General features: G+C 46.9%; 1 protein-coding gene across 1 annotated transcript in view; it reads right to left on the reverse strand.

Annotated features, from left to right (window-relative positions):
* The window catches only part of LOC135399694 (uncharacterized), a 109,927-nt gene that overhangs the window by 40,733 nt on the left and 43,687 nt on the right, over window positions 1-25,507 (reverse strand). Inside the window, exons 5-8 of the mRNA XM_064631428.1 lie at window positions 24,981-25,143; window positions 20,846-20,994; window positions 5,504-5,630; window positions 5,205-5,378 (exon numbers count right to left, since the gene is read on the reverse strand). Of these exons, the coding sequence (XP_064487498.1) occupies window positions 5,205-5,378; window positions 5,504-5,630; window positions 20,846-20,994; window positions 24,981-25,143 (613 nt within the window). The remainder of the gene's footprint in view (window positions 1-5,204; window positions 5,379-5,503; window positions 5,631-20,845; window positions 20,995-24,980; window positions 25,144-25,507) is intronic.

Consider the following 25,507-nt stretch of genomic DNA (forward strand, 5'->3'; position numbering starts at 1 on the left):
TTGGTTGTTGCTCAAACGCCTCGAAGGCAGGCGGGCGTTTGTTTCAGAAGACGCCGTTATCGGGATAGCGATTGTTTGTGTTGCTTATGTGAGATGATATGCTGGATGATATCGGTAATATCGGAGATATTCGAGGCGTGGCCGCGTTGACAGCTAATAATCATTGTGTGCACCCGAACGGAATGCAATGCAATGATGCTGTATCAACTCCAGGCGAAATAAACAAGGACAAAACAACATTATTTTGTGATTGCGATTGGAAAGTTTCATCTCCTTGTGTGGCGACGCTCTACACCATTGCTGATGGTAACACGGTGAAATAAGGATAGAAGTTCATCATATATTTACTTGACTCAGTGAATAATGAACTTAAGTCAGCCGTAGTAGGTGGCAATTGAAACAGGACAACTTTCGCCTTTCCTTTTCATGTCGCTACATTTGCAAGTGTTCCTGATGGTCAATACATCCTCGTACATATTCGGACTGTCCCGGGACTAGCCCATGCCTTGAGATGCTGCCGAGCAGTTTGGGGCGTTCAGCCGCCGCCGGGTGAAGAGCTTGGAGTCCTTTGGAACTATATGTGTTACTTTCCTCTCTGAAGTCTCATGTTATAGCAGTTTGTGCAGACAACAGGTTATATCTATGCAGATCTTCTTTATGCAACGGTGTATTGACTGTCAAGAACACCCGCAAGTCTAGAGACATGAAAATGCACAAGATGCCCTGTTTCACGTGCCATTCGGTACCCTATGTCATAATGCGGAGATCATCGCTCACACCTACTACGTCTCACTTAGTTTCATTATTTTCTGAGTCAAATAAATCTATGATGCAATTCTATCCGTATTTCACCATTTTACCATCAGCAATGGTGTAGAACATCGCCACACAAAGAGATGAATCTTCCTAATCTCAATCACAAAATAAAGTTGTTTTGTCCTTGTTTATTTCCTCTCCAGTTGATACAGCATCATTGCTAATCCATTCAGATGCACACAATCATTCTTAGCTGTCAACGTGGGCCATGCCTCGCATATCGCCGATATTACCGATATCATCCAGCGTTCATCTCACATAAGCAACACAAACAATTGCCATCCCGATAACGGCGTCTCCAGAAAGCAGCGCCCACCTGCCTTCGAGGCGTTTGAGCAAAACCCAAACACCCCTACACGCAGGTGGAACAGCCCGAAACGCGCTCTCCCAATAGTTCAGCTGAATCCCACTAGAGTGTGTCGCCTCCGCCACGCGAAGCGGCGTTCAAGTTAAAGGGACTATGAAACGATTTTTTTCTTCGTTTCGTTCGAAAGAAGACATTTTTCTGAGTCTAGAACCGAATTTTTACTTTCGTCGCGCGAGCGGACTTCTCGGGAGCGAATTTAAACGGAGCGGCGAAGGGAGGACAGCTGGCGCCGCGCCGTGGGGAGCTGCCGAGCGGAGACACAACGGGTAACTTGACGCGACCACGGCCGGCTCAGCAACACGTCATCGTGACGTGTTGCCGAGCCGAGGAATCCCGCCAGGAGCATGCGCCGTAGGATCCAGCGTATGCGTTCATCGGGAGTGGAAATCTCCATGACAGCAGCTTTCGCGCGATCGGCAGATTTCGGCAGTGGCGGCAGCCACAGCGCGAGCTCGCGGCATTACTTGTCATTGTGCAACACCGGTGACGTAACGGGGAGTCGAAGTGCGGTCCGTACAGTTACACCATCGGCAGGGAAATATGCGCGAGAGAGGAGGAACGCGGAAGAGACATTTCCAGCGCGCGCTCCTCGCAGAGTGGAGCGATTTCGTCCGGAAAAATTTGTGGCATATTAGTTTCTCTGCGGGAAGAACAGTTTCCACCGAAAAAAAGTATGGGGGTTCGGGAAATTTCATAGTCCCTTTAAGGTTGCGGGGAGCTGTACTTCCCGTAATAACGAACACTACTACCCCATGGGATGGCCACCTCCAATGGATTCTTTCGAATCCAGCTCTCCGAGTAAGCAATAAAATTATAATTCTATACTGGAGGGAAATCTGATAGCCTTGATACATTTGCTTTGCTGTAAAGTCAGGCACCAAGAGTAGCCAGTCGGCAAAACACCCATGGGTCAGAATGACGTCTTCACTTAACTGCGTATGCGATGTAGTTTGTCATGTTACTATATGTAGTTTGTCAACACTAATTATTCATACGATCGAAATAAATCAAGCGAAGTGATCGGTTTTGTTATTGCTCAAGCCGACAGTGTAGTTTTATCTCTATAATATCTAAACTTCATTTGTTTCTCATCTGATACTGGAATTCGACGTCAGACTCCGCAAAAGCTTTGATAAAGCAGTGGTGGACGATGTTCGTCGATGTGGACGTATTCTTACGTCAAAAAAAATTCCAAGTATGACCTGATATCAACGCTATGTGGACTGCTTCCCTTGTTTGAGACAAATCTTTTGGAAGGCACAAACACAAACTAATCGCGGCGTTCCTCTCCAGACCGTCCCCGAAGAGGTAGTCTCTCCGGGACCCAAAACTCTTTTTCGGGCAGGAGGGCAGGAGAGCCTTGTTTGGTGTAGTGACGGAGAGGCGTGCAGCTGGAACCGTCGGACTTGCTATGAGTTTGTGCTGCTCTGCTGCTTGAGTTCACTGCATACAAAACTTGACATACCCAGCTGCTTTTGGCCAGTCGTTAGGCCTGCTGCAAATATAAGTTGTGGGCGACAACGAATTCTCGAAGCTGTACAGAAAGCCACGGCTTTCGCTGCTGCTGAAATCGCTGAAGGTCAAATAAAGTGCGGTTTAGTATTTAGATCGCCTTTTGTCTTTGTCCCGCATATGCTTGCAGCACGTTGGTCGCCTTCGCGTACCAGCTCCGGTGGCGCAGCGGTAACGCGTGCGCTTGGAGACTGGGAGGTCCGCAGTTCGAATCCGCGGGCCGGCTGTGCCGTCTGGGGTTTTTCCTCGGTTTCCCTCAGATGTGTAATAGGCGTATGCCGGCACAGTTCCCCTGAAGTCGGCCCATGAACGCAGCTATCCTATCTTCCACCCTTCACCCTTTCATCTCCTCCTCTCCACCACCTTTCCCTTCCCGAGAAACATGCCGCCTAATGAGGCAGGCAGACCTCTCGGGTTCCTCCCAACGACACTCCTCCTCCTCCTCCGCCTTCGCGTACGTCACAGATGCACACTTCTGCGAATGTGTATTACCACTACCGATACCAAAGCATGAACGCACAATACATGATGGGAGTCGTGCATTTTGCTGTGCGTGCCATATGAAACTTGTTCTGGACCGATTTGAACCTGTGGGTGTGTTCCAAATATACACATACAACATTTTGCATTTCACGCAAATTTTATCTGTAAAGGCATAATGTCATACAGTGAGTGCGCAGGTCGGAACATCGATCTATCTCTCTCGCATGATATGTTGCCGAGTCCCTTCTCATTGTATTTTTTTTTTTTAAGACGGCTGTACATCCTAGCTGGCACACCACTAACCCCGCGAAAGCGTCGTCGTATAGCAGCATATCTTCAAATCATTAGCGCATTGAGGTTAAGAAACAGATGTTCTCACTTACCTCGGGCAGTGGCATACTGAGTAGTTATCTTTGTTCAGTGAATATTAACAACTCAAACGCTTTCTTTTTACTGGAATTCCTAGGCGCCTGTGTGGGTGTGCACAGGAGGTTGCTTCGTCTCGCGGTCCCTCGGCTTGTGAAACATCACCTCTGGGATAGCGATGGACTACTTCATACTGTCAGGGACGTAACAACGTGCACCGCCTGACATGATCACTTCGGAGCTTCCGGAAGTGACAGAAATGTCAGACGAACTTGGAGACAATAACAACGCGGTCGACAGCTCGCACAGCCTGAGCGCAGCCCTCTGGTTCGCTTAGATAAATACGTCACGTTGATGTCGGTCTCGCTACAGAGGTACTTTCCAGTCGTGAAGGTTGGTGAAGTAGACTGTAGCGGGCCGCCCAAGCTGCAACGCCATCAGCGCTCGTTCGCATTGGTCGCGTTAATAAATGCATGGGCCGCTCGGCCAGTGGTTCCCGTGGATTAGTCAGAACGCCCCAACAACACCGAATATCCTCTGGGTGTACGAAGAAGCTACTTGGCGGAAGGCACCAGGAAGTTCAGTCTACTCGAATGTGGACGAGCCCCTGTCACGCATTGTTAGTGGCGGTGCTGTTCGAGAGCTACTGTCAAAACCGGCATATGTGGAAAATGCCAGGGAAATATAGGCACCATATAAGCCGCACCGGTGGATAAGCTGCAAAGCGCCCGTGAAAAAAAAAAATCGCGCATAAGCCGCGGCTAACACAAGTGAAATTGCGGTGCTCAGGTTTCCCCAGGGAGGCCGTTCGACAGCGTTTACTCACATGACGAGATCCGCGGCACTGTCGCTACCAGATTTTCTGCCATAACGTAGGTTCATATAGGTTAACTGTCCATGCCTTTACCCACTTCGTATTCACAGTACGGTTGATGTTTCAAAGTCACCGTACTGTGTGAATATTATTTGTACCACAATCCAAGTAATTTTCATGTTCTCCACGTAACTAGCCATCTAAAAAGCACATGGCAGTGAATGAAAACCGGAGCCAAACTTAGGGGGGAGGGAGCTATATCATTGCGGCGATATAGACGTTTCAAGGCAATAGTGCTCTCTGGAAGGAATTGCGGCCTAGGCTGCAATTACTCCCTATTTTAGTTCACTAGCCCCAACATTTACTCCCCATGACTGCAAGTTGGCGCTGCACTTCACAAATGTCTTCCGAATGCAGCAGTATACGTAAATATATGCTCGTGGTCCATTTGACGGCATAAGGCTGGTATAACTCAGCCAACTTCAGTTTTCCACCCACACAGAGTAAGAAACAGTCAGCGCTTCTTTCTTCGCAAATTGTGCCATATGCATGTCACAAGATTTTATATCGCTCAATATATCACGGTTGACGGTTTGATTCGAGGTATTTTCATGCATGCACACAAATTATGTACCTGGGACTCTTAGAACAGAGCGTGAAATGCCGTCTCCATTGTGTAACATTCATTTACTCCCGTGCATTTGCTCCGGAAAGGGGCTATTTTTTGTGGCAATGCATTTAGTGCCCGAAAGGAGTATTTTTTTTTTCCTTCGAGTGAAGCAGTATTCGCAGTCCATGCATGCAATCGCGAAGGCGACGCGTTGGGAAACCTTCATGAAGACTTACCACACTTCGAGTGTAATCGAACCGCCATTTTGACTTTGCGCCGTCTCTGGTGTCTGCCGTGAATGGAATGTTAGTGGCCGATGAAAACTGTGACGCCCTTGCAACAAATGTGAGGAAAGTGTAAGGTTTCACGGGTGGCATGTTCAAGCTCGCGAGAAGAGTCAGTACGCCTTCCTGAAAATAATCAAGGAACAGGAGACTCAAGAATGAAAACTGACAGCAAAATATTGCCGGCATACGCAACACGGTTCAGGTAAATTCTGCGTCTCAGTCCCGAACATAAGCGCGACATTACTCACATAATTTGGGCACCTGATGGTGGGTTCGGTACTCCAAGGCGCCACTGAAGTTACGAGGTGCTTTCCTCCACTTTGCACGGCAATATGTGTGGCGGGGCTGAGCACGAGTCCGTCTACGAGGCCGGTACTGCAGAAATATTTTGTTGTTGTTGTTGTTAGACCATGCAGCATCCACAACCAATCAATGAAGTGTACGGTCATCGCTCTACTACGTCACCCGTGGTGAGAAAATGGAAAAGCGAGGTACTCTGTATTCTCAAACGACAAAACCGGGGCGGGTTGACATAAGAGCATGTGTTCCGGAGAGAAATAATAATGGCAGTAGGAAGAAACGATAACGATAAAATGACCGCATATCTATTTATAAGAACAGGAGAAGTGCGTTAATTGAGGAGAGGCGCACAATTGTGGATCGTGCTACTTGCGCACAACAGCGTCGTGGCCAGATGGTGGGTTTGGGGTGTTCGTGCCCCTACCAAAACCGTACCTTTGGTAGTGCATTTGGGAGAGAGAAAATACGGCCAAGTCTTTCTCCCGCATCTAAAGTTCCCGTCGTACCCCTCCCGAAAGATTTTTTGGACTACGCTACTGGCGCTACTGTGACAGTAACCGCTACCTAACTATACGTGCTGCCATATTGTCTCCACGTCGGCAAAGGCATGGCATAAAAATAATTCAGGAGAAACTCGTGTAATCGTTTGAGACCTGCGGTTGAGACCTGCGACGTCTAGCCGAAACTCCGTGGCGGCAATATTCTTCGGCCAACTGGTATGAATTAAGAAAGAATTGAAGTCACTGAAGAGGTTAGCCAGCTGGAGGACTCGAACCCACATCTTGTTCACCGAACCCGTTCATTGTTCATATAGGTAACTGAGGCTTTGTGTGTTTGTCCATTCTTCTGTGTTCCAGCCTCAGAACAACAATTTCCATCGTGGTATGAATATTAGGTTAATTAAGGCGAAGGCGATATTTTATTGTGACATATTCTATTCCAAATGACTTTGCTTGCTCGTAACGCAAAACTGTTCCACCTTCTGGGTAAAGATAATTTACATTTGCCGAGCTCTCACTTTCCTCTGCTGTAGCGCTCCGAAACAGGCAGACACAGCAATGAAGTCCCCTGAGTACCCTGCACATCTACTGCTATGGAAACAGCCAATAAAATGCGACGTCATCTTACATCGAGTAGGAACGGAAAGCGGTGCGTACGCTGACGTTTTCGCCAATTTTGCGCTCTGTAGCCATGAAACTCGAGCAGAGCGCTCCTCAACGCCACTATACAGGGTGTCCCAGAAAACGTCTCATTGAATTATAATAAAAAAACTACGGCACCTAGAATCATGCGGTCAGCAGTATTTATTCTTATTAGGTGTTTGCCACTTCCTAATGTGAATATCATGTACTCCAAGTTTAATTATGTAAATATTTGCGAACTGAACTCGGAAATTTGCCAACTAAAGGTCACTTTTTTACCCCACCAAAATGAAGAGCGTGCCGAATTCACTCAAATTGATGATAATTCACAGTGATGTTCACGAGTTATCCCATCGGAAAAAAATAGCCGAACATCATGCTTTTCGGAGCACCGGGCCATAGCGCGCGATGACTTTTTGAGCGCAATCGCTCTCAGTGCGACGAAAGGAGGTTCCGAAGCCAGCCCACGGAGTGATGGAGAGGGACAGCATTATCCCAGCGAAAGTCGGACGTGATAAGCCGTGCCTGTTTTATCTCCTTCTGCGATATCGGGGAGGGCTGGGTTTCCAACCTCCTTTCGTCGGACTGACAAAGACTGCGCTGAAAAATTCATCGTGCGCTATTCTGTGCGACCTCCGTAGAGCATGATGTTCGGCTATTTTTTTCGATGGGATAGCCCCTGAATATCCCCGTCAATTATCATTAATTTGAGTAAATTAGACACGCTCTTCACATTGGTGGGGTAAAAAAAAGTGACCGTTACTAGGCAAATTTCCGACTTAAGCTCGCAAAAATTTACATAATTAAACTAACGTTACACGACATTCACATGAGGAGGTGGCAAAAACCCATTAAAAACAAATCCCGTTGACCGCATGACTCTAGGTGGTGTAGTTTTTTTATTATAATTCAATGACACGTATTCTGGTACAGCCTGTATATCTGAGTGCCAGGTTGCTTTCTGTTGCTCGTCAAATGTAACGCTCTCGATCTGCCCAGTTCACTGACGCTCACATTAAATAACATAGTTGTGCAGACAACAGTAGTGGACGAAAATCAAGTTTTAGTAGCCGGTCGCTCTCAGTGAGGCACAGCAGTGAGGCTATTATATCCAGGTGGCTACATCAGAAGACACCATGGCCAGATCTGGCCGCGGCTACGCGAACGCAGGCACGGATAACGTTAGGCCGGAGTCACTCTGGTTATCCACGTGCTCCAGACATGTATGACATGTCTGCAAACGTGTGTGGCGCATGTATAATGATCAGTCACACTGGTTATAACAATTCCTATTTGGCAATATCGTTTGGTCCAAACGCTTGTATGATTATAACCGCCTCGAACATCTATTGCTCAAAACATCGGTCACACTAGTTATACAACTTAACTAAAGGAACAGTGGGAGTGGCTTAAACCCTGATGTACGGCACACGTCACGTGATGTATGGTCAGAGTAACCAACCGAGGAGTTCATATACTCTCCATTTGCCACCATCGCTATTCAAAATGTCCAAACACGACGCAGACTGGGCTGCACCTGCTAATTCTCTATTGTATCCTGTTCCATGCGCGCAGGCAAAGAGCTCGCCCTTTTTAACACTCGTGCAACACAACGTCGCTGACACTGATTGTGCAAAATATAACGCGCATCACGAAAGTCATTGACACTGACTGACGTTGACACTGGCGAACGAAAACTGTCGTGGCGAATATACGCCCGTTTTTCGGCAGTGTGCAAATACATAGCACTGTGTTTGACACCACGTTGTCAAACATGTTTTGCCGGTGTATAAGCAGTGTGACGAGCACTGCATGATCATACATATTTAGGGGACGTTTGTTATAGGAAGAACCCGTCATACATATGACAGGATGTCCGTGTATAATGTGTAACCTATGTGACTCTGGCCGAAGTCACACTGGTTATACACTCCACTGGTTATACACACACTGGTTATGCTCCAAACATGAATGACATGTCTTAAAACGTGTTTGGTGTATATATTGCCCGGTCACACTGGTTATACCAATCTTGTTTGACAACCTCAGCAGATGCAGCCCCGTCTTCGTACATTTTGAGTAGTGATGGCGGCGAATAGGAAGTATGTAAACTCTGTTGGTTACAGTGGCACTGCCGTGTGCCATATATCAGGGTTTAAGCCACTCCCACTGTTCCCCCAGTTAAGTTGTACAACCAGTGGTGTGGCCGATGTTTGAACAACACATGTTTGAGACCGTGTATAATCATACAAGCGTTTGGACCAAACATGAAGGAAGGAAGCACTGGAGCAGGGGCGGATCCAGGGAAGATCCTCGGGGGGGGGGGGGGGGCACTAAAAAAAAGAGAGAAAGCGGGGGGGGGTCGCCATGTAGCAGGAAAATTCGCCGGAATGGGGGGTAGAGGTATGTCTCGGGGGGGGGGGGATCCCTGGATCCGCCCCTGCACTGGAGGGGCCGTTTCGAACAGATTTCCGTGGGACCCCTCTGGCGGTCGCTCCTGTCAAACCCGCCATTCCATGCTGTCAGTTTCGGTTTAGCAACGCTTTGTTGCTCGCATTGCTTTCCGGGCTTTGATGTCTATCCAAAGTCATTTTACTCTTGAAGGTCAGCTACGCCGATTTCCCGATGTGTTAAAATGGTTGTGATATTCAAAACGGGCACGTCCAACTGCACCCGAAACGAACCTCCGTTTCTCAATTTTGTCTTCCTATTACGAAAATTAATTAATCAAAGAAACCAAAACAAGCCATGGGCACAGCCATTTTTGTGACGTAGATGGGAAAAAACCCGCTCCATCTGCGTAGATAGAGAATCGTGCTTCTCATTGGATGAAAGCTGAGGCTTTCTCCGGCTTCCCCGGCGGCTTCTCCCGTTTGCGAGGAAATCCAGTTATGGCGGCCGGCTACGATGAGCGTTTCGTCCGAGGTAATCCGAGAACTATTGAACGATGGAAACAACAACTGCGAACTCACCTCAACAACATTTTCGGCGTGAAATTGTGATTATGTGCTAGAGAACTTCGCAGTTCAACCGTTCAGCTGCCATTCACGTCGACCCGTTTACTGCTTTTACTACAAGTGCAGGGATGAGAGCGATTGAGTAACAACGTGAGCCTTGGTGGTCGTTTGAGCATATACCTGCAGAGGACTGGTCTTCAAAGAAAGAAGACTATTTCTGCCCATGCACATCGTGCTACTTCCAGGCTTGTTACACTGGCGAATCATAGCGTGGCCGCAATAAACGACGTAGGAATGTATCGTGACCATTCGAACTGCATTCTTTCAACCATTCGTGGGTTATATGAAAGTGGTCATTAGGGTTGCCGCGCACAAAAAGTGTTGGATATAGTTTTGTAGTGCGCATCGCGGCATGTAGATCGAGAGCTCGTATACGTATTTTTTGCATGTCTACTTGGGTGTGCGCATTGCTCTATACCACACAGGCCATATTTCATTCAGAATAGTTTCGCAAATAAACACGTGCGGGTCGATCTCATACTGCTTTTGAGGTAGGCATAGTGTCTTCAAATCAGGGTATATGTATCCTGTTTGCTGCGCCCAACAGATGTGTTATTAAGGGTAGTGCAACATTTTCCACTTCTTGAACCATGCCAACATTTGCAGAATAAGGAACATTACACTGTGCTGTGTGTTCCATACTCATTTGTCTCGCGACGTAAACCCCCAATTATTATTGTGTACTCCACATGTTCAACCAGGCAGCACTTCCCATACCCTAATTTTTTTTAACATGTGCTTAAAATTGCACAACTGCCACTCAAGTAACTTTGCCACCAAATTAATCGGTGACAAAAGGTATATGTACTTTATCACAAATTTAATAACCTTGGTGGAAATGGTTGATGCTGTCCTCTGCCTTGTACGGTGCACTTCGTAGCAAAATACACAGAGTCCAAATGTTTTCCTTGTCCACAAATTCCCTGTCAAAGCTGAAAGGCCCTTATAAAAATGGGGAAGCCCGGGCTTGCTTGTCCAGAGAAACAAATATGAAACTGCAGTGCTCAACGTAAATAACTGCATGCTCAGCAACTAAGGCTGGTGATGCCGAAGACCTAATATTTCTAGGTTTAAAGGAACAAATGAGAAAAGACCACTGAGGCGTATTAATGTTGTTTCAAAAGTATAACACTACAATATTTGTGAGAGTCAGTTGGTGTATTTAGTTATGTTGGTCACCTCCTCCACCAATTTTTAATAAGGTTCAATTGCGTTGCTACTAACCAGTACCTAAGCCTGACGTATGATGTAATAACAATAATAATAATAATAATAGTAGTATCTATCTATGACCTATATGGACCTTCAACACTAGTTTGGTCTAGGTTTCACACGCAGCTTCTAGTGAAATTCGAAGCTGCTCTGTAGAGCTGACAGGAGACTTGAGAGTAGATAATTTTTTTATTTATATCTTCCAAAGAACGTGTAAAAAACAATGTGCTGCACCAACTGTATTCAAAGGAATATAAATATACTTTGTTTTAGCTATGTGCAGATTACAGGTGACCAATGACACAGAATTGGTGTCAAGGGTGAGAACACAAAAATATTACCACTGCAGGCACTGTCCTGAAATTCTAAGTCACCATTTGTCAGAAGGCAATGACCACGCAGAACCTAAGGATCATATTGAACTCCTTCCATTATTTTTATTGACAGCATGTTGGCTGCCATCCAGTTCATGAAAGTGACGTTTATCGTTGAAAGAACGGTGCAACAGTAAGCGAGCTAGGGATAGTGTCCATGATTGCGAGACCTGAAGAGGAGATACAAGAAGGGACATACACGCACTATGTTGAGACATTGTGTATGTCGCTTCCTATCCTTCGTCTCAAGATTTTTCGCTATGTACCTTCATGATGTTTCCTTCCGGAAACTTTACTACAAGTTTTTATGTAGAATTGTGAAGGTACAGCCAGGCGCTGTTAGCAAATCACACAGTACTTTTCTTAAAACAAGAATCCATAAAAGTTACACAGTCATCTTCAGCATTGCACACATCATGGGACATGTTAATCACTTTGGAATGTCACAGACATGTCATGCAGGCCGGCACATGATTAGTGGTGTTGAACAGACGACTGTTTGTCATAATTTAGGCACAAAAAGCAGTTTTTGCACCTGTATGTTGAGACAGATGCATCTCTACATACTTTGCCATTACATAAATATATGAAGTAACAAATGTACTCTATACTTTATTCTGATTATTAGTCAACACTGCCAAGAATGGGGGAACATAGTCTTGTACCACCTAAACTCTTCAAAATCACTTTCACACACGACACATTGTAGGTCAACGAGAGTCCAGAATGATGTCCTCTCCCTCCCCATTAGCTGAAAACATTTTTGTACTACTTTGCATAAGGGGAAGTTAGTACAAGAAACGCACACATCCTTTTTTGAGCAAATCAGTATTCAGAGCAGTGGTGGGCCTGGAGTGCATTACGTTGTACAACACACGCTGTAAAAAATTTCACCGTAGAGCATGTCCCCCGTTAATGACAGTCTTGTCCAGTTTTTCAAACTGCCATTTCCCATAGTCCTTTGTGGTATGACACAGTATTTCGAAATCTTTACTGTAGTTTACCGGTTGTAGCAGAAAAAGGTTACCACTGTTTCCGATCAAGGACGCAAGCCATAAATGCTATACGGCAACAGTACATGCTGCTGTCTAGCAGTTGTTCGTGTTTGGATGGTATGGCGCGTATGGAGTAAATTTCATGGTTAAAATATCCAAACGTGAACAACTGTTGATGTAGAATGCTGTATGGTACAGTAAAACCTCCAAAGTCAGACACCTCCCTACCTCGGACAACTCCCCATGTCGGACAAGATCTCATTGCACGGGCAGGCTCCCATTGAAACTACATGGGGACGAAATTCCCTATGTCCGACACCTCCCTATCTCGGAAGTAGGACAGGGTTTTCCCTGCTAAGTCGGACAAAACCGTAGCCAAATTACCTCAATGTCGGCCCATCTTTGCACCAAAAAGACCCAAAATGAGCCAGTGGCCTTGACTTTCGCCCCCCTTTTCCCCTATGCTGGTCTCAGCATTTTGTTGCTTTAGTTTTTAGTTTTTTTAGGCCAAAAACAAGTGCTGTCAGTCTACATTGTAATTCTTTATGTGAGCACTTGTCTTCGGTTTGTCCAGAGCCTTTGAACGCGCACTGCACCAAAGCAATGAAAAGCGGGCTGACGCTTCAGAGACAAGTCCTCCCTGCTCGAAAAGCTCCAGAGGTAATGCCATTGAGTGGAATCTGAACGGAATTGAATCTACTGAAATCAGTAATAATTATCAGTGAAGAGTGGGTAGAGTTACCACTACCAGGCACCACCACCAGGTACCACTAAGGACAATAAATTGAAGAAGGGGGACATTTCTGGCAACACAGCTGTGATCTTTTCCATTTTTGTTTCCGTCATATTCTGTAACTCGGACACCTCTATAAGTAGGACACGCTTCGGCTGCACCGCGGGTGTCCAACATAGGAAGGTTTCACTGTATTTATGTCCCGTGTCGTGTGACCAAAAACAATATGCACTTTTGCTCATGCTGCACAGCACAGGCGAAATGAGCTGCATGTGAGGATAACAACATGAAACCCGAAAGCCCGGAAGAAAAGGCATGACTTTACGATCTCTGTGTCATTTGTTTCATGTTGTAATTGCATACGAGCTCGCCTGTACCTGAGAATAGGTTTGATGCATTGTACACGCACCTTAGACATGCAGTGTGTGTTGTGTTGTGATTGTGATACTAGTGCTACTGCCAATTGAAAACTAGTGCTCCAGGTGGATTGTTTCAGTACAATCTTGAACTATGCATACGAAGGGGCAGGGCATCTGCGTGACAGGTTTACCTGGAAGTTAGAATGTAAATGTTAGCTGAAGTCATTGAATAATTAACATTATCAATATACTGCTGCAGATCATACCAACAATAGCACACAAGATGACCCGATATGTTCTGCAGGAATGTCTCTGTACTCACAATATTAGTACAGCAGCTACAGAAAGGCATAAAACAAGTTTTTGTATACAAGTTACCACTTGAATGTGACACAAGCTTCTGCTGCATTGCCAGAACACAACAGCGGACAGATATACCTTACTTCACCTGAGAAGAAGTATGTACTGTTGCACAGATGATGCTGTTTGAATGGAATCCTGAAACGTCTCGAAAAACGTAATTTATGACCGAAACACATCAACTGGAAGATTTCGATTTACCTTACTCAAAACTGAGACAAGGCTTGTGCTGTTGCACACATGCAACTGCCTGAACTGCCCTTGAGCGCTCTGGAAGAACACCTTATTTGTGACAATACAACAGCTGAGCCAACATTTAAATTTATACCTTACTCAAAATACACACGATGTGCTGCCGTGCATATGATACGATGATACTGCTTAAATGTACTCTGAAAGCGCTGGAGTAAGAACACAAACACCTCAGGCTTGGTTGTTCTAAGCTAGCGAGCAACAGCAAGGGTATACGAACACAAGAAGTCGAGCACAAGTGATGAATTGCACTTGATTCATCAGAAAATGAAATGTCTCAGTACCAGGCGTCGCTGTTCCGCCAACAAAAACAGGGGCGTCTGGTTGGCACTGGTGACAGCCTTCAGCTTGAAACCCCGACGGTGATAGTTGAGACGTGGAGTGAAAGCTCTTCAGTGGTGCGATAAAGCCTGCGAAATCATTTAACAAATAAGGCAATTCCAAATCTGTACTGAGAATACACCCGCTGGGGCCGAATCTCTAAAGGATGAACTCAGTAACTGACACATAACGTATTTTTCTTTTCTATGTGATGGCATTTGCACCGCATGACTGACTTGTATAACATTACGCGTCTTACCTTTATCTGCTGCCTAGTCCTGCCCCTGCAATCTCCTGCTGCAGATAAGGTTGGCACAGCATCCCGGACGAGACATCTTCGGCTTCTTGTGAAACAAGTTGCGCATTGCTTCCGTAACATTCGTATGAGCCCAATGAACAGATCAAATCGCTGCTTTCGAAGGTGGCACCAAGTCGGAGTTGTAACCGATTGTTGCAGTCAATAGCTTTCTCTCGCGCCTTTCGGAACGTTGTGGTTTGAAACATTGGAACTGCATGCTAAAGTGTTCTTGCAGACGGGAGCAAAACGCTCACGCATTCTCGGCACGCAGCACAGAACACGAAACGTACCAGGAAGTCTGTACTGGCCTAGCAAATGCTTTGCAGTCGAAGGAAGCAAAACTCACGTTCCTCGTGGGTTCAGTGAAGTCCTGAAATATACTGGCTTCCTAATAGCGAACTGTTTATCGCTTCCCCAATGTCAATCTGCGCAGCAGACGGCTCGGCAGAAGAAACCAAGCCAAAAATCATGCCAAGCCGGAGCACGGGCAGACCACGAACGTGTCGTCGACACAGGGTTTGCGGGCCACAAGACGGAATGTCGGTGAAACTAAAAATTCACTGTTTCGGAAAACCGCGAGTAGTTTGGGATAACTATTTTGCACACATAATCAGTGTTCCCTTATGAACACATCGTGCGAGTACCATTCTATTCTGTAACACCCGAAAATCGGCGTAGCTGAGCTTTAAATGGCGTTACTTCAGTGCGTGCACTGCCGTGAAAAATTGTTTGCAAATGCATTCGTCTACCTAAATTTTGGAGATCGTTTAGAATGTCAAATTCATCAACATCGTGAGGAGTGGGGACAAAGCTCAGTCCTTCGAATAAAACGATAGTTTCAACTTTGGATATTATCACGACAAGCTTTCTTATACTTCGTACGCTGTACTTGGGAGAGCTTATCGGAAGAAAAACGATTGAGTGTGAGCACCTCTTCTGGCGTCAGAGCGTGAGCTAGTTGACGGAGCTGGTTGTATATATCTGTGATTATGAAAGAACTTTCTGTTCTCAAAATTCTGATCAGTTTTATGGAAGCATGCGTTAATATGTTACGCCATGTCTTGGAACTCCGCGGGGAGTGGAAATTTGGGTGAACGTCAACCATGACCAACCAGACGTCAACGTCAACCACAATACGTGTCTGAAAAGGCTGGTCCGTCGACTAAGTGAAAACGAAGAGTTAAGAGTACGACAAAGCCATACGTAGCTATATACATGGTGGGCATGCTGAACAAGTCCCCATGAGGAGTGCAGAATGACGTATTTACTACATGCCGCATCGCGAAGTTATCGAGAAGCAGTCGTCGTCGACCGAAATTCGGACAGTTGTCGACGCGTCGTCCCACGCCCGCGCTTCCACTTCACTGAACGACCACTTAGAAAAGGGTCCTAAAGCAGATCTCCTAGTCGTTCTCGTGCGCTTCCGGATGAAGTCCATAGGAATGATCGGAGATATCCAGAAAGCTTATCCACAGATAGGAGTAAACCAAGAGGATAGAGACGCACTCCGTTTCCTAAGGTTCGAGGAAATTTATTTTTTTATTTTATTTAGAACATATACTATCAGCCCAAGGGCTACAATAGGAGTGGCAGCAGAACAATGATACAACGAAAACAGAGACAGAGAGAAGATACAATGCAATGTAATTCTACTCAAAAAATCTATCTAATGCTGACATGAAAGTGTCAACGGTAGCACAGTTTATCACAAGTAAAGGTAACCGGTTCCACTCGCGAATGGTACGAGGGAAAAATGAATAACGGAAGCAATCAGAGTGAAAACTGAACTCAGTGAAAAGTTTATCATGAGCTCGCCGAAGTGAGCGACCGACCAGCAGTTGCAGATACTTTGACCTGTCGATACTTAACATACCACTGTGAATTTTATAGAAAAATTTCAGTCGGTTCATGTCGAACCGTTTAGACATAGTTGGAATACCAGCCCTAATACGTAATCCAGAAACAAACACTGTCGAACGATACTCATTGGAGATGAAGCGCAAAGCTCTATTCTGTATTTTTTCAAATTTCTGCATTGCGGACTTAGTGTACGGATGCCAGACAGGGCTTGCGTACGCCACAATGGGTAATACTAACATTTTGTATGCAATAAGTTTCCTGCCCGATGTAGCGTGTCTTAGCGACCGCTTAAGAAAACGAAGCTTTTTGAATGCTTTTTCAGCTACCATGTCCACATGTAAATTATATGACATACTTGACTCAATATGGACACCGAGGTACTTGAAATTACTGACGCGATTCAATAGGACACCATTAATAGAGTAATCGTAGATGGACATCCGCTTTCTACGACAGACACTCATCACAACACTTTTTGCAATATTAAAAGACATTTGCCATTCGTCACACCACTTAGCAACATCTGCGATACAACTGTTAAGTTTTATTTGACCTGCAGCGTCCATTATCTCGGTATAAATTACTGCATCATCAGCATAAAGGCTAATATGAATCCCTTTGTCACATAGACTTGTCAGGTCATCAACATAAAGAAGAAAAAACAACCCGCACCCAGCTAAATGAAACAAATTTCATCGCACCCAGCTAAATGAAACAAATTTCATCGCACCCAGCTAACACAGGAAATATTGTAGAGTGGGCCATGACAAGTGTGCCGTTTGGTACCTCACCGAGGGAACTTCTGCTTTCTGCCAGTTTCAGTCACCATTTGGCAAATACAGAGAAGCGTTTCAAACAAGACTGCAGAAATGATGATGAAGTCATTTTATGTGGATGATCGTGCCTTCGGAGACGATTCCAATCTAATTATTTATCTATCTTCTACCTGTCTTGAGCAGTGCGAAATGGTCGTCAAATTGTCCAGGGCTACAAGGAAAGTTCCAACAAGACGGGGTAAGCGCCCTTACTCAGCCATTCAGTTCCAAAAAAGAGGTCCTCGGAATCGTGTGGAATACACAGGACGATTGTGTGGCGGTCGACATCGAGGGCGCCCTAAATTCTACTTTAAAAAACAAAACACACACAAAAAGAAAAAGAAACGGCCAAACAAAGAGGGCGGTGCTACAAGCGTGTCTTGCAAGGATTTTCGACCCTCTGGGACTTCTGAATTTATTCAGCACAGGAGCGAATTTTCAGCAGAGGAGGATATTTCAAGACCTGTGGAAACGTGAAATGGATTGGGACGAGAAGATACCAGAAGTCTGGGAGAGCTGGTGTCAACAGATTTCGAGCATACCGAATGTGGAGGTTCCTCGCTGCATTTCCTCCCCAGGAGAGAGTTACTGTCAAGTTCATGCATTCTACGATGCGAGCAAACGTGCTTACGATTGTGCGCCCTATTTACGCTGGGTGGATGACAAAGGTGATTCTACAACTAGAATCATTTGCTCTAACGCAAGGGTCTCACCCTTGAGAGAGTTATTAGCACCCCGGCTGGAACTGATGGCTGCTGTGATTGGAATCAGAATGCTGACACACCTCCAGAGGATATTCGCTTTCCACTTTGAGTATCGCATGTGGAGTGATTCATCGATCGTTCGAAAACGGGTTAAAAGTTCCAGTAGGGATTGGAAGACACTCGTTGCAAATCGGATTCAAGAAATTCAGTTCAGCAACGACGCCCGTTCGTGGAGTCATTGTCCCAGTGCTGATAATCCCGCAGACTTATTAACACGCGGGATAAGTTTGCATCATCCGCCCTGTGGTGGAGATGCCCGCCATGGCTGTCTGAGGGTACGGCATGCTGGCATGACTTCCTTGAAGAGCCAGAGGACGAAGTCGTTCTCAAGGAAAGGCGGCCGTCCACTGCTAACGTATTCATGTCAACAAAGTGCTTCCTATCCTCGACTTTGAACATTTTAATAGATTATCTAAAGTGTTTCGGATCACTGCATGGGTCCAACGCGGTTCATAAAGAATTCTCGTGGACGTAACGGAGTATCGGCGATTGCACTCACTGCAGAGGAGATAGACTATGCAGAGCTTATCTGGTTCAAAGTATAGTGCAAGAATCGGGGAAGCGATCTCGATTCTCCAACGTAAAAAAGAAATGCCACCTACATCTGGAATACAGCAGTTGCATCCATACTTCGATGACGAGTCTGTGCTACGCCTTCAAGGACGCCTGCAAGGAACCGATCCACATAACCATCGCTTCGTAGATTTGTTCGCAATGGAAATCCACCTTCGTCTGATACACATGGGGTTGAACGACATGCTTGTGGAACTGCGAGAGCATTACTAGATAGTTCGCGCACGACCGTTGCTCAAGGGGGTCGTTCATCGATTAGGACGGTTTAAAGCCGTTGTCCGCGCCTGTTGCTCCCCTTCCTAAAGATCGTGTCTGTAAAACAAGTACATTTGGCATCGTCGTTGTTGATTTTGCCGGGCCACTCTAGCAAAAGAAAAGGCTGGAAATGTGAAAGTGCATATCTCGCTTTTCACGTGCTTGATAACTAGAGCAGTGTGCTTGGAACCAGTACACTAGTGCACTTGGAAACTATGTGAACTTCGTCCTTTTAGTTGCATTGCGCCGTTTCATCGACCGCAAGGGGATTCCCGAAGTGATTCGGACCCTTGATGCGGATCCCCGATTCGGAGAATGCTGCGAGCTTCAAGCGAGCAAGAACTTCGAGGTCTTTCGAAAGTGGCCGCTCAACCACAGGTACAAGACCACACTGCATCCCACCGTATCCGCTTGAAATTCATTATCGAGCGAGCGGCTCGGTGGGGAGGCTGGTGGGAACGAGTCATTGGAGGCGTTAAAGCAGTATTTCGCAGAACTTTACTCTTTACAGGTGTACACCTGTATGGGCTTGCTTACGGTTGACCTGTTTCCCTTATTCCTCAGCATCGATGCCTTCTGTTGCTAACTACAGTGGGTCATTACCGACGCAGAAGGAAGTATCACCAGCATCTGATCAACATTTTTTAGTAGAAGTGCTTATCTTTCTGACTTCACTTAAGGGCAAGACTTACGCTGAACGTAATTACGTTCAGCGTAAGTCTCCACAGAAGAAGGGGAACATAGTAAAGGAGGGTGCCGTAGTGATGGTGCACGATGAGCGACGCCCCAAGTACTTTTGGAAGTTGGAAGTAGTACTTTGAATGTAGTTGGAAAAAGGCGAAGACAATGGAGTAAAAGGTGCGAGGGACTGTTTCTTCTTCTTCACCAGGAAAAGGCCTTGGTGTATGAAGGAATGCTCCTTTGGTGTGTAGACACGTTGGGAATTAAACAATGAGGTTTCTTTTGGGGGTTTTCGTTTCGTCCAATTGATTTGCCTTCCCCATAGAAGACGCCCGCTGAAAAAATTGCCGTGGCGTCGACTGCTCTGACGTACCGTTACCGGTTGGCAAGCGTAAGGCTTGACGTCGTGGACGGCAGGGGAGTTGCGCCATGACACGTCACGGATGTGGTGCATGGAATGTGACGTTCACGAATGAGTGAAGTCGCCTGTGTGCCAGTGGGATCTGCTTAGCGGTATGACGTGAACGGTACAGGGGTCAACTTGACGAGTGGATGAATCCGTCATAAAACGTACACAGGTCAGCAAAGTGACTGAGGAAACGTCTTAGCATGTACCCAGGTCAAGGCGCGAGAATAAGCAGGTTTGAAGGGAGACGGACGGATGCAAGAGGGAAGAGCTCGAACGGTCGCTGTAGGGGAATTGTGGATTATTGTCATGTCGTGGCTTGGGCACAGGGCGTCGTTGAGTTCGGTGCTCTATACCGTACTATCGAAATTAGCGTGAAATTTTGAACACCCATGATAGAATTTATACATAGAATTTATATATATAATAATTTATACATCGGTCTGAGATGTGCACTTCCTGGGTCACCAAAATGTGGGAGTGGTATTCCTCTACACGAGTTTCAACCCATGAATTATCTGCCTGCAAGCGTCGAGAGAGTCACAACAAGCCATAGGCACGTCACGTCATTACTGGGGGAACTGAGTGATAGAAATGCGAAGCGTGGTGCACGACAGATCATGTCATCAGTTCCTTGCGTGGAAGCCGACCGAATCTCTGTGCTGTAGAGTGTTCTTTGTCAAATACTATAAAGAAAACATTCATGGACTTCGCAAGGTCTTTTTCCGAAACGTTTTTCTAACCATCTTCACTGCACTGCACAACACTAAAATTGGCCCCCAGATTTGACAAATAGAAGACCACGAGGTCACATGCACTGGTGGAATAGTGCAATGGTGCGCAAATCGATATGCAACCGTGTGGGACACTTACTTGAGTAATGTCTGTATGACCTCATTCCACTCTTGAACGTCATCTACACCACTCTTGAAATATGGGTTCACCATTACCACTAGGTAACTGGGGTACACGGAGTATTCTGGGACAGCGTTGTTGAAATCTTTCGTTATGTCGTTCATGCCCTGTAAGCAAATAAACGGTTATCAGATTGCAGCTTGAACAACATGCATTATTGTTTACTCGATGCAAAATTGCACTGACGTGAGTGGTGAACAGATATTATGCAGTATCGTAGCCAGACAACTATTTTGGGAGGGGTTCTGGGGAAGGAAGTAGGATTTCATCCCCCTTTCTTAAATGCACTACCGGAGTACGGTGCGACATCGGAACTGGGCTGCAACCATCGCCCTGCCCTCTGCTATATCGTGTCCACCACAATTTTACCCACCACTGACGAAGACGACGCATAGCATACATCCAGAGATGGAGACTTCACTGCGTATATTTGTCTATATGGGGTGCCATAAAAGCGTATCTAAGCCGTGAAATGATGTTTTCTCCAGTTGCCAGCTCTTTCCTACGCGGTTCGTACGTACATGCTTCAAAATGCCTCATTTTTCGCTGTTCCAGCTCGTGATATTTTTACGAAATGTGTTTCAACCGAAGACATTTTTGCAACCAGGAATACGACTCGGGACATCCCAAGCCGCAAAATATATTGGCCCAAAATTGGGCCAAGGTTGCTTGGGATAGCAACCGTGTTTGGCTTCACCTCTCGCTCATGACTTTCTTCCGCCTCCTAACTCGTCACCGCGCTGGACAGCGAGCGAGCGGCTCACTGTACGTACGACGTTCGCCGTAAGGCTTGTGGCGGCTCGTGGAAGACGACGGCGACGCGCCTCTGCTGCCACGCGCTACGGCGCTGGCACGGCAGTTCTACCGGCACCGTCCTAGCGTGAGGCCACGACCACCTGCCCGCTGGGACATTCCATCATCGCCGGTCAGGACTCATGTAGAGGAACACCACCTCCTCTACATTTGGTGACCCGAACAACGAACACCATGTTCGGCGTAATTCGGCCACTCAACATCCTAAATTTTTCGTCGGCAAACCAGCAGCGAACCACCCTCTAGCAGGCAAGGCGCACCGGGACCACTGTTCCACCGGGGACCCGCAGGGAGACCACAGCAAGCTCAGTCTACGGCCTCCACCTGCTTCGCGATGGTCTTCCCCGGCACTTCTCTGGCGGCAACCGGCATTCACGCTGTCGTACCGGTCGCGGTACTGTCGCCCACTCAGCAACTCAACACAATCAGCAACAAACAGCTCTCAACAACGATCACTCAACACACTCCCTCAGCAACAAGCAACGCAGCAACTCAACGCCACACAACGCACTCGAGCACCCAACCACTCAGCACTCACAACTCATCTCTGGAACCCGCCCGGATCCAGCGCCCTTGTTCCCGCCATCCCGCTGCTGCATCAACAGCCACAATCGCAAGCCGTATCTCCAATCGTCCACCGTCCACGAGTCGTCCTCATTCTCCTCTTCATGGTATCGACGCGGACCTCAACCGCATGCACCGCTCCGCGTCTGAGGGGGGGAGTGATGTGGCGGCTCGTGGAAGACGACGGCGACGCGCCTCTGCTGCCACGCGCTACGGCGCTGGCACGGCAGTTCTACCGGCACCGTCCTAGCGTGAGGCCACGACCACCTGCCCGCTGGGACATTCCATCATCGCCGGTCAGGACTCATGTAGAGGAACACCACCTCCTCTACAGGCTTAACCCGTGTGACTTGAACTATACTCGAACAGAAGGCGGCTAGTCACCATTCGGGTTTTAAGGGCGGATCCCGGGACGGGATCGCGATTTTCGCTTAATATTTAACGAGCCGTCGCACAACACATCTGCAATCTCATTATGGCTCCAGATGTTGCGGAGTGATACTTTTCCGCCCTTCGACGCCCTTCGCTTTCTAGAACGCGATGAACACGACAAAAGACAATGTAATCCTTTATTGTCTCTTGGTAAAGAGCGATCACAAACATCAAACTTTGATTACAAGAATGATCAAAGTTCTTCGGGTCACTTCTCGGTCCTCACTTCCTTTGTTGTTGAAAGAACGACCTTAGGACACAAGGCGTGCCCAGGGTGCTGTCATGCAGGTGAGATCGCACCTTTGTGCAAAGCGCGCCCACAGAGCTGAAAACTCTCTCTGCTTCCACACTCGTCGGAACGACTGTTCGCAGGGTATGCCGTGGTTTCCTCGAGCAGGGCGTCTCTACCACCAACATGGCGGTTTAATCCAATTTCCCTCCTCAGGCGGGACGCCAGCGTGCAGCGACCCGGTGGACCTTTTGTTTCTTCCCAGGACTTGATGGCCTTCTGTATTGCGTTGTTCAGTTTTTTTCTGGTTTCAGTTTTCAGATATATCAGCGTGCGGAAATGCAGTTTCGTGACGGCTTCCTTCGCTCTTCTCTGTATCCGATGAACTAGAGAGTGGCCGAACCTCTGCCTGAGGATGATGAAGCTCCAAGAGCTGAGAAGAAACGCACGCAAACCATGTGCTGCAAATGACTTGAAATTACTGTCCAAGATACGCTCAGTGCAGTAGTTGTAGTTAGGATCTTGCAGGAACTGGAGAATGGTCGATGCCATCGTGCGCCGTTCGCGCAAACGAGCTTGCACATGGGGTGTTCATTCAAGCAATCGGAAAAAAATTTTATGGTTGCGTCCGCTGTTATTAGGCTGGCATCTCGCCTACAAAGGGTCTCCACTGCAAGCTGGAGAGGCTTGAGACACGAGACTACTTGGGATATCTTGGGAATACTGATCTGTCATCCCCAAATGGATTAGCACTCTTGACGCTTGAATGTACGTTCAAAAAGCGCTCAAGCATAAGTACGAGGGAGTACCACCGTTCGCGAACATGATTACACACTTCGAGGAGGGTTGGCGTAGGCGCAGTGGCTTCTTTGCACTTTCACTCGCACTGCCTGTTCCGGGTTGGAAAGATGGCGGCGATGACAGCGGTCCGCACGAAGAAAACAACATCGACAAACGCCGAAACAGATAAAATCACGTTTGTATTAACGTGAATTTCTTTTGTAGCAGCAGCGTCATAATCATCACCAGCACCGCCATCGGTTACGCGCAGCACTGCGCGTGACCCGAGCTTTCGTTTTCGGTTCATCGCCATTAACCGTTATTAAACCCATCAACCTCAGTAGAGCCTGGTCGCCTCATTTCTCGCTCTACAACTGGTAGCCATCATGTACATGCCATCATGTACAGCGTACATGGCCATCATGAACGGTGACCAGCACTCCACCAGCTCTTCGCCTCCCAGCCGGCCACCGCCACTTCCACCGCTCGAGGCTTCTGTGGCACCGCTCCGCCTGCCGCCTTTCTCCATCTCCGATCCTCAGCTGTGGTTCTTCACGGACGCCGACGTCCGCCGCGTCGACGGACTTCGACGGACTTCGGACTTCGGAAAACGAACCTCTACGTCAAAACTTCTCACCAACTTCTTCTGAGAAACAAGTATTTTGAAATGTCACGGTTGCCGAGTTACTAAATAAGCTTTGCTTCAGAGTATCGACACTGAGTTCCGAGAGCGAGCATGCGCCATCTTGTTTCCCCGGCTCGCTAGCCGCACGCATACACACTTTAGCACACGATGCCATCTATCGTGCGCGGGCAAAAAATGTTCCTTTCTCTTCAAAGCAGCTCATCAAGGTTCCCGACCTTGAGCTCACCTCGACATCGTCAAGGCGCCCTGGTCGACAATACATGGATTATCGCACAACAATCGTGCACGCTTATCTATCCCAACCATTATGTTAGTCATCTATCTTCAAATCGGGATGGCACCGGTGTTGTGTAGAAACAAGATGGCGCTCCTGCTCTCCCTTACACCTCAGTGTCCATAGTCTGACGAGAAGCTTATTTAGTAAATCTAGCTTTCCGAGTCACAATCCGTAAGATGTGCGGGTGGGCCAATACGCCGACGAAGCATATTCCTCGCGGTTTTTTTTTCTTTCTTTCTTTTTTTTTTTTACAGCCGGAAAACAGGAGACTTCTCGGAACATTTAGTAGAGAAGATGATCCCCCAAGAGAAAGAAGGCATATACGGATAAAGATGCAGTCGAAACAACTTACTTGCAGCCAGGATTTGGCGCGTCCGGTTTCGGCCTGAGTGTATTTTGCTATCATTATGAGGTTGGCTCCATAATGGCGAACCCAGCTTTCCCACCCCGTACGCAGAAGGGCCTTCACGGTATCGTTTCCGATAATCCCGGCGGAATCCTCATAGCGGACTGTGCTGGAATTATACACAAATACAAGCAAATGTAAAGTAAGTGTTGATGCAACAATTGTTGAAAGTGAACGCAAATTCACAGATGCTAAGCGAACGAAGAAAACAGGTGAAACTTCGAATGTGTCCTGTCTTCAAGAAAGGACAACGAGACCAGCCCGATAGTTATGGCGAATTCGTGTGATAATTTCATTTGAACTTACTTCTTTTTTTTTTTTTTTGCCACATCAAAGCGAATCAATGTTGTGAAGAAAAGAAAAGCATCTTCAGAAAAGCATCTGCATGGACGCAATAGAATGGATATACCACTCCGAGTGGTTGGAACATCATCTTTCGGCTTAGCAGCTGCACAGGTTCCTTTGTGACGGGT

This window comes from Ornithodoros turicata, chromosome 7 (assembly GCF_037126465.1).
Source record: "Ornithodoros turicata isolate Travis chromosome 7, ASM3712646v1, whole genome shotgun sequence".
Taxonomy (NCBI): domain Eukaryota; kingdom Metazoa; phylum Arthropoda; class Arachnida; order Ixodida; family Argasidae; genus Ornithodoros; species Ornithodoros turicata.